Here is a 15,283-nt window from a genome sequence, read left to right as displayed (position 1 = left end):
GCGCTCCTCGATTCTGCGGCTCGGAAGTCGGATCGCGGCTCTGAACCCCCGTGGTGGTTTTTTAAACATTTCTTTGCCTCCTCTCCCTCGTTTTTTATTGCACCGTTTTCGACCTGGGGGGCTAGAGGAGCAAGGCGGCTGCTTCCCCAGCCAGCCCTGGTTGGCTTGCCATCCTCCATCTGGCTTATAAAAGTTTGCAGAGCGCAGTCCAGAGGGCTGCGCTGCTCGTCCCCTCGGCTGGCGGAAGGGGGTGACGCTGGGCAGCGGCGAGGAGCGCGCCGCTGGCTCTGGCGGGCTTTCGGCTCGAGGGGCGAGGTGAAGAGCGCACGGGCCCTGGGGTTTGCCGAGCTGGATCTGCACGCTGCACCATGCCTTCTTGGATCGGGGCTGTGATTCTTCCCCTCTCCGGGCTGCTGCTGTCCCTCCCAGCCGGGGCGGAGGTGAAGGCTCGGAGCTGCGGCGAGGTCCGCCAGGCGTACGGTGCCAAGGGATTCAGCCTGGCGGACATCCCCTACCAGGAGATCGCAGGTAAGCGCGGGCGCGCGGCCCCGTAGGCTGCAGCCCTCGGCGGCCGTCCGGCGCCCTCCTTCTTCCCCCTGTTGCTGAGTTGGTGGGCGTTCACTTTCTGTCAGGGCTCTCCCGGGCGCCGGCGGATGCTCCGGCGGCCGCTCCCGCGGGGAAGGTGTGCGTCTCAGCCGCCTCATTGTGTGCACACGCGGGAGCGCCCGCCCTCGGCGCTGGCGCCCTTGCGCCCCCTTCGCTGTGGGCTCGGGCAGGGCGGGCCGGGGAGCCCGGGACACCCGGGGGCGGTCGCGGCGCGAGGGCAGGTCGCCGAGCGGGGCGCCCACCCCGCGGCTCTCGCTCAGGCAAACTTGGAAGAACTGCGGCCGCAGTTCGCCCAGCGCCACAGTCTGAGTGGCGCCTTCCCCACTCCCGCCCTCGCGCCGGCGGGGGCGGTGGAGAGACGCGGGGGGCTCCCCTCGCCGCTCGCTCCGCGGCCCGGACCCTCCCGGGAGGCAGAGCGCGCGGCGCCCGGGCAGGGGGCCGGCGAGGCGGGGCGACACCACCGGGGGGGACCCGGCCTTCGGACGTCTGCAGTTCCCGGCCGGTTTGGGGAGCTCACGGGCTGCCAGTTTCGGGCTTGGGGCGGGCTTTCGCGTTACGGGTCCTCAGTGCTTTCCCGATTGCGGTTGGTCGCTCGCGGTTCGGCGGACACCCCCGGCACCCGGCGCGGCGCCCGGGGCTGAGCGGGATCTCGCCCGCCCGCCTGTTCTCAGAAGCTGCGCCAACTTAAGCGGGTGGCTCGCTAGTGGGTTTGTCCCGGCGTCCCCGGGCCCCGCGTGCCGGGCCACGAGCATTCCTGCCCCGAGAGCTCGAGAGCCCCCACCCCCTTTCTCGGCGCCGGTGTGTGGATAGCTCTCGGGCTGCAACAACTTGCGCAGCAGCCCGAGTGCGTGTTTTCCGGCTCTTAGCTCCAACCGAATGGGGAGCTTCTCCGGGGCGCTGTGAATGAAACGTGTCGGGGAGAGAGAACCCTGTGGCTGCGAGAGAGCACAGCTGAGGGAGGCAGAGAGAGGCCAGGAGCTGCTGCGAGGGCGCGGGCTGCCCAAAGCCGGCCGTTGAAGTCCGCGGTGACCTCCGATGGTCGAATCAAAACGCTGCATTTCACCAGCCTCTCTGCACTTCGCCAGAGCTGGTCGCCGAGTGAAAGCTTTTTGCAGATACCTTAAAACATCATAGTTTCGATATGTAATGCAGTTGCTGTTTTATTACGGTTGATCTACAGACTCTGCAAGTGAAGGTTTTTACTTATACCGAAATGAACACATTTATAGAAATTTAGGCATGGGGGGTGGGGGGAGCCCATACACACGCTAACAGCGCCGAGCATGATACACAGGGAGCCTCTTTCAATTCTGAGCCAGACGTAGCCAGACTCTGGTGAGTCGGAGGCGGAACCTGTGGTGAATTACAAGACTACTTTTCTATCCCTGTCACTTCTTCTCCCTTTTCCAGAACTCCCTAATTTGTTAATCAGTGAGTAGAGAGCTACTGCCCCCACAGCTCCTTAAGTTTCTTAACTCTCCTTCCCCTTTGTCTACTGTTATTTCATTCTTTTTAATTAATTGATAAGGATCAGCTTTGCTTTTTTCTCCTCCCCAAATCTCAGGGAATTCAACTTTTAAAGGTTTTATAGTGTGACTCACTACTTCTAGGAACTCTTTCTCCTCTAATCTGGGCTTTTTCAAATTGTATCTTTTAAACACACAGATATTTCCCAGCATGATTTCAGATATGATATCTCAGAGAAGAAAAATAGTTAAGTATTTTTAAATTGCTTCAGTACTCTTTAGTGGATTATGGGACTTTCAGGAGGCTGGACTTCATCCTTAGCTTGATGTGAATCTCCTTAATATCAAAATGAAGGTTTTCAGGATAAATAATTTCTGTACTCACCATTTACCTTCCTGAAAACATTTCCAGTGGTTAAAATAAATCCTTTAGATTTTTAACTACAGGGTTCCCCACCCTTTTCCCTCCACCTCTTGACAATTACAGTGTTCACTAATTAGCTGTTAAGTTCTAAAACCTGCACTTTTGTTAAAATCACTTTCTAGGACTAAGGGTACTGTTGACTTTGTCTTAACCCTGGTGTGCTTTGATGCTGGTGGAAATGATCAAGATACAGGTCACTGTGGGGTCAGAGGCACATCTGATAGGGAAACAAATGAAGTAAAAGGTAATTTTGTGTATATATATATATATATATATATTTATGTGTATATGTATAATTTTTTTAAAGTGAACTATTTAATGCTACATGTTGTTGGAATAATCGCTTAGGAAAGCTGTCCCATTATTAAATGAAAACACTCATATGCTCTTCCCTAGTTCCTGATACTATTTACATTTCATTATCTAGTATATGGTGGTTATCCTTTCTTTAAACTCCTTTTGCATCCTTTGCCTTGTTTGGATTTTTAATGGTTTGCTTGAGAAATGGCGTATGCCATCAGTCTGCCAGGGAACATGAATTTTAAAGCAACTGCTGTTCATAATTTAGATTCATGAGAGCTGTTTCTAATTGAAAGATATTTGCAGGTAGCTTGCCTGGTAAAATAACTGAGAAGTAATAAGGACATTATGTTTCATCATGACATTATTAAAGTTTTCCTCAGAACTCACAATTGTGAAATAGTGTTGCCCTTTCCTATTCTAGGATAAAAGGGAGTTCTTCAAACTCAATAGATGAGGGGCTGTGATGGGTAATATATGAAGTTATGCTCTCAGAGAGTGCTTGGGAGGCCTTTAAGGGGCAGGTTGCACCATTAATCTTCACTCAGCCCTGATCTTAAGCCGTCCCAGGCAGCTCAGATAGACTATCCGTCCTTGTTTGAAAGATCTCCAAAGGAGAAGACCCAGGAGCCCCACTCAGCCATCCATTCTAATACTTAGTAATTCTTGTGGTATCAAAATGTTTCCAGATAACTAGTCCAAAGCCTTCCCAGTGTGCTTACTTATTTTCTTCTGTTCTATCTTCTGGGAAGATACTGAGCAGTGGATCATCAAGTTCTTTGTTAGGAATGTTATTTTGATCAAAGGTAGGTATGAAACATTCCAGTCTTTTCTTTGAGCATCCATAATATTATCTCATTTTCCAACCCAACTCATCTTGATGGCTCTAAACTTCTAAAAGAACTCAACAACTGAAAAGAGTATCTGCTTGAAAGACTGGGCAATTCAGAGAATGTTGTTTTATGCTTACTGTGTCACTATGCCTTGAGCCTCCTTGGAGTCATTAATTATAACTCCTTGTAGCTGACTAATGGTGACTTATTGGCCTTCATGCCCACGTTTTTTCATTAGTTACCTAATTCAGCTGTATTTAACAATCCCTTATTTGGAAATTACTGCAGGCCGAGCACCTGTTTAAAAACATTACCTGCTTCTAAAACATTAGATACTGCCTTATTGACTCCTTTTAATAATTTTGTAGATACCATCATAATCCCCATTTTATAGATGAAAAGACTGAGCAGCAGAGAGACTCAAATAGTTAACTTGCCCAAGGATGACTCAGCTAGAAAGTGGTGAGGCTAGAATTCCAACTCAGGAGTTCTGACTCCAGGTACCAGAGTCCTAGACTTAATCCTGCCTCCTGCCATTCTGTATTTGTTGAATGAATGCGTGCAAAATCAATTCTTTCTTCATCTACTAGGTACCTAGCCTGGTATTATCAATTACCATATGTATTCCCTCACAGTTTGTGCTGAATATTTTTCTATTTACTTGCAACATCTATAATTTTTCAAAATCACTTTGAAATTTATGTTCTCAGGAATTAGCCATGCTACCATCACTAAATTGATCATGTATTTATGTGTTTTCCCGATTTTTTTTTATTGTACCTCTGTAGCTATATAAAAGATGGAAACTAAAGAATACGTATTGGTATTTTTCAGTATACCAGGCCTGCATGAATAATGGGTTAGTGCAACAAAATTTGCTATAGGAAGTTATCATAGGGGTAGAGGGAGGAGGGAATTTATCTTCATAGATTAGGAAAAAATATAATTGTTTTCGCAGTATTTGTCCCTTTTTGTGTCTCAGGTGTTTTGAGAGCTGGGCTACAGGTGGATATTAAAGCATTAAGCTCTTTCCCATCTCTTGAATATGAATTTATCTCTAAAAATACTCTAAAAATCTACCCCAAAATCAAATTAAGAAAATATTCTCTTCTACTGTGCTGATATACTAGTGACTTTTTTCAGTCCTTCTTTATTGCTTTCAAATTTCAGGATATGTAATGCTTCATTTTACCTGATCTTTGTCCAACAGTCCTTTCCTTTCTTTGGTGGGTTTCCCAAGAAACCTGTCCTCCCTCCCTCCCTCTGTTCCCTCAGCAAACTGACTTATTTAATACATTCACCATTAACACAAGTTTTTTATCAGTTTGTACGTAGCTATTACATTAACATAAACAGAAAAACAGTGTTTGGTAACTCTTACTCTTTTATAGACACGTTAAATATCCTACTTTGAAATAAATTATTTAATTTCCATTTAACTGCTTCAAAGATTTCTGATTTCTTTGCCCTCTCTTGAGTAGCTGATGTCCTTAAAATCCTTTTGAAGAACAGTGTGAGAGGTATAAATGAGTTAGCTGAACTTCATTTTTTTTTTTTTATGATTTGTCCAGTCACTAGATTTCTAAAAGAATCCCATTAATTCCAGGTATCAAGGCAATCTAAAATCTGGGCTATTAGGAGTGCCACTTGTTAAACTCTTGATTTCAGAATTAATTTTAGAATGATCCTTGCAAACAGAGCTATCTTAGCTGATTTAATTAGAGGGTAATATGTCATCATTGAGAACAAGAGTTCATTTGACTTGACTTTTTTACATAAAACTCCCATCTTTTAACTGTGCCACATGGTAATTGCTGGTGAGTAGAAATGTAGGCGCTATCAAAAGTGATTTAAAATATACAGCATTATGTCCTTTAAAGTATTATAATATAAACATTATGTCATAATTTATGTAAGAGTGTGACTAATGTCCTTTTACAATTATGGGTGAGTTTTATGAACACTTACAAAATACAAAATTATTGAGTCCTTTAAACCAAATGACCTACAATTCAGTCACTAGATTTGTATAGAAATATGAGTTTAGGATAGAAATTGTATTAAGGGAATTGTTGATAAAATTGTTTATTAGCTTAAAGCCTACCAAAGTAACGTCTTTAAGACTGCTTTTTCCCCCTTAATTCACATCTCTCAAAAGACTTCTAGCAAGGCCAGTTGTCTTGACAGTTTAAACAGAATACTGAATATTCTTTTAAACTTGGTGCTTATATCTCTTTGCAGACCAAATTCTGCTCTATTAAATTCTTTAGCTGGCACATAATTCTACTTTAAGTGGTTTCATAGACTTCTTCAGTATTAATCAGTTTTCAGTTATTTACATGATACTCTTTGAAAGTGTAACTGACTCGCTGGGATGCCATATCTGTAAATAAAAGGTTTCATAGCACTAAGTCTTGGGTAAAGGTTTAAAATTCTAATAATCCTGAATGGAAGTACTTAAGAGTTTTTAATAACCTTGGATGAAAAATATTTTTTAAACAAATGTACCAAAGAAAAATAGAAATTTGATTCCATGTTTAAACATTATCCAGGCTACTGATTTATTTTTATATTTCATTCTCTATTTCCTTTAGGTGTTTTTTTTTTTCCATTCATCCAATAAATATTTCTTGTATACCTATGATGTGTAATTCACTTTGCTAGGTGCTATGTATAGGGCCTCTGGATTTTAATCCCAGCAGGGAAGCAGAAATTAAGGGCACCATTTACAATGAATGGCTGAGATTATGAAAAGCCACGAAAGCATTTAATAGGAGCATCTGATCTCATCACAACATCTGGGAATGCTTCCTTGAGGAAGAGCAATGAGCAATAGGCTCTGAAGCATGAGTACGTGGTTAGTACTGTATGGTTAGAAGACCCTGAAAGCATGAGAAGACTTTTAGAACCTGGGGAAAACAGCGGTGAATGGAAGCCCCATGAGACTACGGGAGAGCCTGTGGGCCAGGTTAATACACTGTCTAAAGATGGCCCATGCATGTTGGGCTTATGTGGTTTACCTTTTCACTGCAAGTATGGACCCCTAGCTCTAAATTAACCTGCGGGTGCTAAACTCAAGTTTTTAAACATCCGGTCGTTTTAAACATAGCCCAAAGAAAATAGACTTTTAACCATTTAAAGCCTGTCTCTTTTGTGTACCCTGCAAAACTGCATAAGGCCTGCTGGTCATTTATAGGCTGAATCTGGGACCTAAAAAACTCCCAAGTTGCTGCCCTCTCCACCCTGTGGCTGAGCAGCATAGCCTAGATACTTAGTTCCCCTCCCCTCTCCTGGGAGTTCCCTGAACCTCCTCCCCTTCTGGTCCTGGCTCCTCTGTTATGTCTGTCAGACCTCAAGCAATGAGGGACTTCCCCTCCCATGCAACCTGTCAAGTGCCATCAAATTAAAGCTCTCTGTGTCCTGCTGCCACCTCCTGGTCCTGTCTCTTGCCTTAACAGCCCTGAACTCCCTGGAGCTCCTGCAGTGACCTTGGTTGGCCTTCAGCCTCCAGCAGTGAGAAGCTATTGAAGAAGTGTTCCAATCAGGATCGGACTTGATTTGAAATGTTACTTTGGTGGCTCTGTAGAGAATGGATTGCAGGGGCGTGAAAGCAGATACAGAAACAGGAGGAGATGGTAGCTTGAACTAGAGTGGTGACTGGAAAGGGAATGAAGTAGAAAGCAAGAAATATTTAGGAGCTAATTGAAATAAGTCAGACTGAGAAAGACAAATACCAAATACTGTAGGATGTCACTTACATGCAGCATCTAAAAACCAAAATGAACAAACAATACAGAATGCAGATTCATAGATGCAGAAGACAGATTGCTAGTCGCCACAAGGCGGGGGGGGGGGGGGGATTCTATGGTAAAGGGGATGGAGCAGTACAAATATATATTATAAAATAAGTCATGGGGATGTAATATAGTGCATGGGGAGTATAGTCAAGAATATTAACTTTGTATGGTGATGGATGGTAACTAGACTTATTGAGGTGATCATTTTTGCAATGTATACACAGGTCAAATCAGTGTGTTGTGCACCTGAAACTAATACAATAGTGTAGGCCAATTATACTTCAATTAAAAAAAGAAATATTTAGGAGGTAAAATTGATACAACCAACAGACTACAAGTCAATCAAAAGTGAATCACTGAACATCTACCATGACTATGAACTGGCATCTGTGTACGTGAAAGAGAGGGAGAGATTGAGAGAGAGAATCAAGCATCCCAGAAACATTCATTGAGTTTACAAGGCCATGTAAATAACTATGACATAGTTATGTGTGCTTTTCAGTGGAGACGAAACTCAATATCATAAAACCAGCATGGCATTGTTAAGAGTATCAATGTGGCTGAGAGAAAGGGATTTCCCAGATAGGGTAGGGTGAGATGTTAACTCTCAGAAAGTAAAGAGTTATCAAAATATATGTAATCAGCTGTGCCATTTTGAAACTTAAGTCTAAGTTTTTGTCCTATGGCAGTGTTAAAAAAAACCCCTAAGATTTTTACCAAGATGAAGAATTAATTAAATTGTTACTTCAACATTTCCTAATACTTAAACAATGCTATGTCCATGGCTTAAGGACCAGATTCATCATTACTGGTTGTAATGATAGGAGTCAAAAAAGGAAGAGACTTAGGGCGCCTGGGTGGCTCAGTTGGTTAAGCGACTGCCTTCGGCTCAGGTCATGATCCTGGAGTCCTGGGATCGAGTCCCGCATCGGGCTCCCTGCTCGGCAGGGAGTCTGCTTCTCCCTCTGACCCTCCTCCCTCTCATGCTCTCTGTCTCTCATTCTCTCTGTCTCAAATAAATAAATAAAATCTTTAAAAAAAAAAAAAGGGAGAGACTTAGACCTTGCCGAAAGGAAGAGGTAAAATTTAACTGGGAGTATATTATTCAGGGATCTCGAATACAATCAAAGCAATAGGATATATACATACAGGTATATATATGAGGAGATTTATTATAGGAGTTGGCTCTGGAGGTTATGGAGGCTGAGAAACCCCATGATCTGCCATATGCTGGCTGGAGACCTAGGAGAGTAGAGGTCTAATTCAGTCTGACGCTGAAGGCCTTAAGTGGGGTGGGATACTGGTATAAGTCTCAAGACTCCGAGGCTAGAGAACCAGGAGCTCTCATGTCCCAGTGTAGGAACAGATAGATGTCCAAGCTTAAGAAGAGAGAGAGAGAGAGAGAGAATTTGTTCTTCCTCCACCTTTTTGTTCTATCTGGGCCTGGATGGATTGGATGATGTTCCCTTACACTGGTCACTCCTGCTACTAAATCAAATGCTAATCTCTTCCAGAAACATCCTCACAGATGCACCCACAAATAATGTTTTACCAGCTATCTGGGTATCCCTTAGGTAGGTCAAACTGACATAGAATTAACCATCACAGGGACATTGAATGATGGGTAGCATTTGACAAACAGCCATGAAAGAAGAAGGCATTTGGGGTTAAATTTGAAGCAAAGTAGTACATGTGGAGGATACTACAGAAAGGGATCAATTAAGAATTTGTGAGACATAAATATTGAACAAATACGGTGGGGTTGTATTTTTTGATGGACCTTGAAAACCCTTGGTTTTATGTGGCAGGAAGTAGGTCATCATCCTAGGTTCTTAGCAGTGAAGTGACAAGATGAAAGTATTGATTTTGATGGGTCAAGCACTATAATCAGGATGGAATAGAGAGGAGATCATTAACGTCCCAGGGGGAGGGAAGGAGGATAGCCAGGGGGCTGATTGAGATACTAAAGCATGAGATGCCAAGGGCCAATATGAGGTTAAGAGGTGAGAAGAGGGGTGAATGAGGTCATCAGAGAAGAGGCAACATTAAATAGCAAAAACAAAAACAAACAAAAAAAACCCCCAAAAAAACCTTAAAAAACTTAAAAAACTTTACTCTGCTACTTAGAAGTTCCAATAAAAAGGGTTTCAAGAAGACAAGCCATTGAAACACTTGCCTGAAATCACCTGTGTCATTTAAGATACTTTTGGCAGCCGTCACAGAAAATCCTGAATTGGCTGGCGTACCCATTCAGGGAAAACCATCATTTCACCTAAGTTCCAACCCAGAACAGCTTACGATGGAGGAAAGTGGGAAGTTAACACTATCACCAGGCTCCATTATGGAAGCAAGATGGCTGCTGGAGTACTAAGAGTCAAAGCCTCATTATGATGTCCAGAGGCACACAGTGGGGCTGTTGCTAACCATGTGTGTCTCCTCATTGTTGAGACAGACTAACTGTCGGAAGCCCCCCAGCAGATTTACCCACCTTCTCATTCCAGAATTGCTTCCTGTGCCCATGCCCTGAAGAGAAAGGAAAAGGGCCATAGCTGTTGACTTGGACTAGTCATGGTTACTCCCTCACACAGGGACTGATGTCTTCCTTCCTTAAGTATATGGCCAGTGAATTGCTTGGCCATCTTCATAAGAATCCCCAGGAATTGAGGAGTAATGGAGAAATTCAAAGTAACTACTCAGATTGAATTATTAGGTAGTTGGCATTTTTGCTTATTAAGTCCAGTGTTCTCAACTCTGGCCAGCAGTGAGCTGACACATAGCAATTGGCTTTCAGGAGGGTAGGGTGCGGGGAGACCTGATTTGTAGCATTTGCCAGTTTCTGTGGTATAGAAATGTTCCCACCATGACAGATTTCAAGCTACTAACAGTTGAACAACCAGCTGACAAAATTCCTGAAAATTTACCTGTTGGCTCTTTTGAGTTGGAAAGAGCCAGGGCTATCCAGGAGTCATGTGAGATACTAAAAAACAATACTTATACTTGGGTTCCATCTTTAAATACTCTGATTTAATTGATCTGAGGCAGGGCACTCTTTTTCCTGTCTTCCTCACTCCCTTCTTCCCTTTCTTTCCTTTTCAGTTTTCCCAAGTATTTCTGATGTGCATCTGGGGAAGGGAACCAGTTAGCTAAAGCTATGCTTCATAAACTTGATCCTGCATCAGAATTACTGGAGGGCTTGTTAAACACAAATACCTGGACCCCACCCCCAAAGGCTTTGATTTAGTCATTCCTGGGTGGGGTCTGTAATTTGCAGGGCTTTATTTGTTTTTGTTTTTGTTTTTTAACAAGTTCCCAGGTGATGCTGATGCTGTTGGTCCAGGCACCATCTCTTGAGTCTCTGGGTGTATTCACTGTGGTTTTAAATACGGTTTTTTGTCAGGGTGGACAGTAAAATTTGGGCAATGATTTCTGTTATTTCTCATCTTGATCATAGGTAAGAATCCTAACCGAGAAAGTGCCTCTATTTCAAATTTTTCACCCCCCTCCTCCCCCTCCCCATCGCCTCTGCTTTCTTTCAAATGCTTACTTTGGCCACTAGGGGGACTAAGGGAAAGAGAGTGATTGGATCAGTTCAATCTGTAAGTATCTCTGTGTGGAACAAAAGGGACCCAAATCAGTGGCAAGCACACAGCTGCATGAGTTGGAGAGAACTTCAGCATTGCTTTAAAGGAAACTGGGAAATGTTTTCCGTTTCTTTTTCTACAGGATCTTTATTATTCTTTGTTAATATGGCAGGCTTTCTTTGGGTATGTGACTTGTTTTGGGGAGTCCTATTTAGAACATTTCTGGTGAAGAGCATGCCATCTTCCTACTCCCCCCTTTGAGCTGTTTTTCCAGCACTAGTCTCCCAAATGCAGATCTAGCCATTTTTTTCCTGACCTCTAGACTCCTATGCAAGGAGACTACATTTAGAGCTGGTCAGTCTTCATTTTATACACATTTAATTAAGGATGTAGCATAATACATTCAGGGCATGCACACCTGTGTTCTGTAGGCTTGATCAGCTCGTGTGTTTGCTCCTTATTACAGTTCTTGGATTTCTTGAGAAATTGGCTTCCTCTCTTTGTGCCCCCAGGACAGTGGAGATTAACAAGGGCCACTGCTCCTCAGCTGAATATCAGGGAACTAGAGGTGTTTCCTCTTAAGGTTGCAGTGAGGTTGAGACAAATATTTTCTTTGCAAAGAAAGCACTTTGAGGTCTTCTTTTTAAAAAAGATGAATACTTTTCAATTTGTATTTTCTTAATGGGTCAGCATAGCTCAAAGTCAATAGAGTTTTTGAAATGAACTTGAAAAAAGCCACTATGCTTTTAGATATTATAGATATTTTAAAATGAAAGGCCTTAGCTTTTTCCTGAAAAAGTTGGAAAATACTTTAAACATACTCTGGCTGTTTGCTTATCCTATTTTCCTCTAAATCCCAATGATTGGGAGTTTTTAAAGCTTAAAAAATGGTAAAATTTAAAATGGCTGACATCTTTTTCCTTTTTTTACAGTAAAAGGTTTAACAAATGTTTTCGAAGAGTTTAAATGATCTTTGATATACTGGGAACTCGATTTGGAAAATAAGAATTTGTAATTCTGAAGTATTGGTAATTTGGAGATGTAGGATTCCTGAACATTCCTACTTGATCTATTACAACTTCTCCTCTAGCTATATATTTACGCTGAACTTAGGTAACATAGTTTACTGTTACTTTTATATTATCAAGTGCTAATGTGTGAAAGGCTTTTATTGTGCTTTTACTACTCATTTGATTATGTGGTATCTTATTTAATATTCTTTCATAGACTTGGGGGTATTTAGACATCATGAGATCAAGTACTATGTTAAAAGCTTAGGCCAGTCTTTTTATATGGCTGCAATAAAGAATATATTCATTTCACTTATATTACCACATGGCTCTCATAAAAGGTCAGTTTCAATTGAATATAAAATAGGTTACAAATGGCAAATCTTATGTCATCAACAACAAAATTATTATGAATCATTCCTTTTCAATTGCTGTTTCCCCTCTTAAAAAAAAGTGACTTGAGGATTTCTTAAAATCAGAGATCCTCATGATATGTTTTGTACAATAGACATAAAAATTATATAAATTCTTTTTTCTCACTTGAGTCAAGAAAATATGTATAGAGTAATCACACCAAAATTCCAGTTGAAACAGCAAGTCAGGTGCATCAGAGTTTCACAACAAAAAAGCCATATAATTGTACTTTTTCATTTTGTTGTCATATTAATTTACCAAATTAATTTTGAGTCAATGTCTCAGCCTGGATTATTGATGAGTAATATTATGGGAAGTTACATGCATAAATGTAAGTTGATTGCTATGAATCAAGAGTGGCAGTTTATTCTTACCCAGAACACGCTCAGTAAATTATAGGAAGGTTTTCGGCTTAACAAAGGGTTGAGTATATATAAAAATGTAGGTTGCAATGATCTTAATTCTAGGTGGTAACTAAGGTTGCGTTTTGTAAGCGGAATGACAAATTCCTGTAGCTGAAAAACCTATAATGCATTTTAAAGGGAATTTTAACCTTTCTATCCATGAGTTTGTAAAGTACAACTCTTGACAAACCATCGTTTTACCTCCGAAATATTTATTTTCAAAAGTTATGACCTTGTATTTGAAAAAAAAAGTTTATAAATGCCCTATGTTCTGAAAGGCTTTGAAACAGTATTATTTGGGGAAAAAAAAAAAATGAGCCTCACTCACAACTACTATAATCAGGGAAAATAGAAAAGATGGAATACACATCAGCCAGAGCAGCCTCCTCTCCATTGCATATTTCCTAAAGCCATCTTCATTCAGGGTGACGGTTCCGATTTTAACCTAATTAAGCATCAGAGAGAACCAGGGTCCTCAGAGATGAGCCTGAAGGTTCCTAGAAGTGCCATGCTGCTCCCTCCCTCCCAGGCGCTGCCGGGGAGCCGCTGTCCGGGACTTCTGGAAGGTTCCAGGGATGCCCAGAAGGAGGCTCTGCTGTGTAGCGCCAGCCCGGAGGTGTGCCATCTTCAGCCACATTTCAGCCCGGTTACTGTGGAATTGATTTTCACGGCTCCTGACAGAAGCTGTTTTCAGCCCTTGAAAAGGCAGTAGCTGGGGCTGATACTCCTAAACACAAACAGCAGATTGCTCCATGGCTTTCATAGCCTTCGAGGTCTGTTACCTTAAGGTTCTAATGGCCTTTTAACAGTGTTTCCAGCTGAGCAGCAGATGTAAAGGATACGGAACATTGAAAGCAGTGTTCTTTTTTTTTCCTCCTCTCTGAAAGAATCATTTTTTTACAGATATTGTACTAACACCATATCCTAGGAACTATTCAATGGCATGTTAGATTTGAAACTCGGAACCAAACCTCAGATAAAGTATTGTCAGCGCCATACGTCTGCCCCCTCACTGGGCTGTGTGTCCAGTGTTACCGCCCATCAGATCCTGTCACCAGTAGTGGGGGCCCATTTGATAGTATCTCGTCAGGGAAAAAAATAATTAATGGAGCACCACAAAGCCTCTGAAGGTCCTTGTACTTACTTTAAGTCAATTCATTTTCATCCTAAACATTGCAGTGTGTTTTTGAAAACAATGCATTTAGCTTTAGGAATTCTATCCAGGCCACCTTTGGTTTCCCTTTCTATTGTCTTGAGCACTAGTTTTGTCTTTCTGTTGGTTAGGGTGTGATGAGATGTTTCCTGAATGGGGAGCTATGCTCTCCCTGCCCAGTGAACTTGAAGGCCTTTAAGCTTTGGTCTGGGGAAGAAGGTTAGTATTTAAGTCTTGTGGACTTTTGGGGAAAAAGTCAAACATAACCGAAGAACACTTGTCGAATTGGACGTTTTTCCATTTTAAAATACTAGAGACATACAGGAAACAAAGTGAGGCTTGCTGGAGTGGAGGGGGGTGGGAGGGATGGAGTGGCTGGGTGATAGACATTGGGGAGGGTATGTGCTATGGTGAGCGTTATGAATTGTGTAAGACTGATGAATCACAGACCTGTACCTCTGAAACAAATAATACATTATGTGTTAATAAAAAAAAATATTAGAGACATAGTATGCCTTTTGATTTTACTGAGGTCCAAGCACCGCTTGGTATTTCAACTTTCCAGTGGTAACTACACGAGGTAAGAGAAAAACAGCCATGCCAATGAGTCATCATTCCTCACGCCAGGAACTGGGCTGTTTTACAAGCTTTTGGAGGGCTCTTTAGGAAGTATATGAGCTGCCACCATTTTCTTCCCCCAAAGTTGAAAATACACATACGTGGAAACTCTGATGTGAACAAGCGATGTGAATAGACAAGCAATTTCTTTCCTTCTTGTTTTCTTCCTCTTTATCCTCCTACTCCCTCTCTTCTTCACACACATAACCCCTGGGGGAAAAAATAATTAGTGTGGTCTAGTTTAAATTTAGTGTGATCGGTTTCACTCTTCTAGGAGACACACATGTGGGCAGCCTGCTCTGGAGCTGTGGTTGAGCAGAGCCTGGCTTTGGCTCCCAGCTCTGTTACTTCGCCTCTGTTGTTTCATCTGTGAACAGGGATAATAACAGTCCCTACCAGTCATCACTGTGATTGTAGTAAATGAATAAACCGTTATAAAGCTCTTACAGTAGTGACCGGCATACGATGAAGGCTGTATACAGTTTTGAAGCCAATCAATCTCTTGATGAGGGTAGGGAGAAACAAGGGGAGAAAGGGAAAGAGTGAGTTTCCTGGGGCTCCTCCCAGCTGCCGGGCTTAGCTCGCCTGCTCTGTGAATGTCTGCGGTTGGTGTACTTTGTGATCTGCTCTTGTGCAACTTGGGAAGAAACTGGTAGTCCCCTTTCCTGGAGTACTCA

At 42.5% G+C, this 15,283-nt stretch overlaps 1 protein-coding gene across 1 annotated transcript in view; it reads left to right on the top strand.

The window, feature by feature from the left end:
• The first annotated feature begins 368 nt into the window (after positions 1–368).
• The window catches only part of GPC6 (glypican 6), a 1,077,286-nt gene continuing 1,062,371 nt past the window's right edge, over positions 369–15,283 (top strand). Inside the window, exon 1 of the mRNA XM_035003189.1 lies at positions 369–528. Within this exon, the coding sequence (XP_034859080.1) occupies positions 369–528 (160 nt within the window). The remainder of the gene's footprint in view (positions 529–15,283) is intronic.

Source organism: Mirounga leonina, unplaced genomic scaffold (genome assembly GCF_011800145.1).
Source record: "Mirounga leonina isolate KUSES-001 unplaced genomic scaffold, KU_Mleo_1.0 Mir_127, whole genome shotgun sequence".
Taxonomy (NCBI): domain Eukaryota; kingdom Metazoa; phylum Chordata; class Mammalia; order Carnivora; family Phocidae; genus Mirounga; species Mirounga leonina.
Note: the sequence above shows the minus strand (reverse complement) of the source record. Positions and strands in the feature narration are given on the sequence as shown.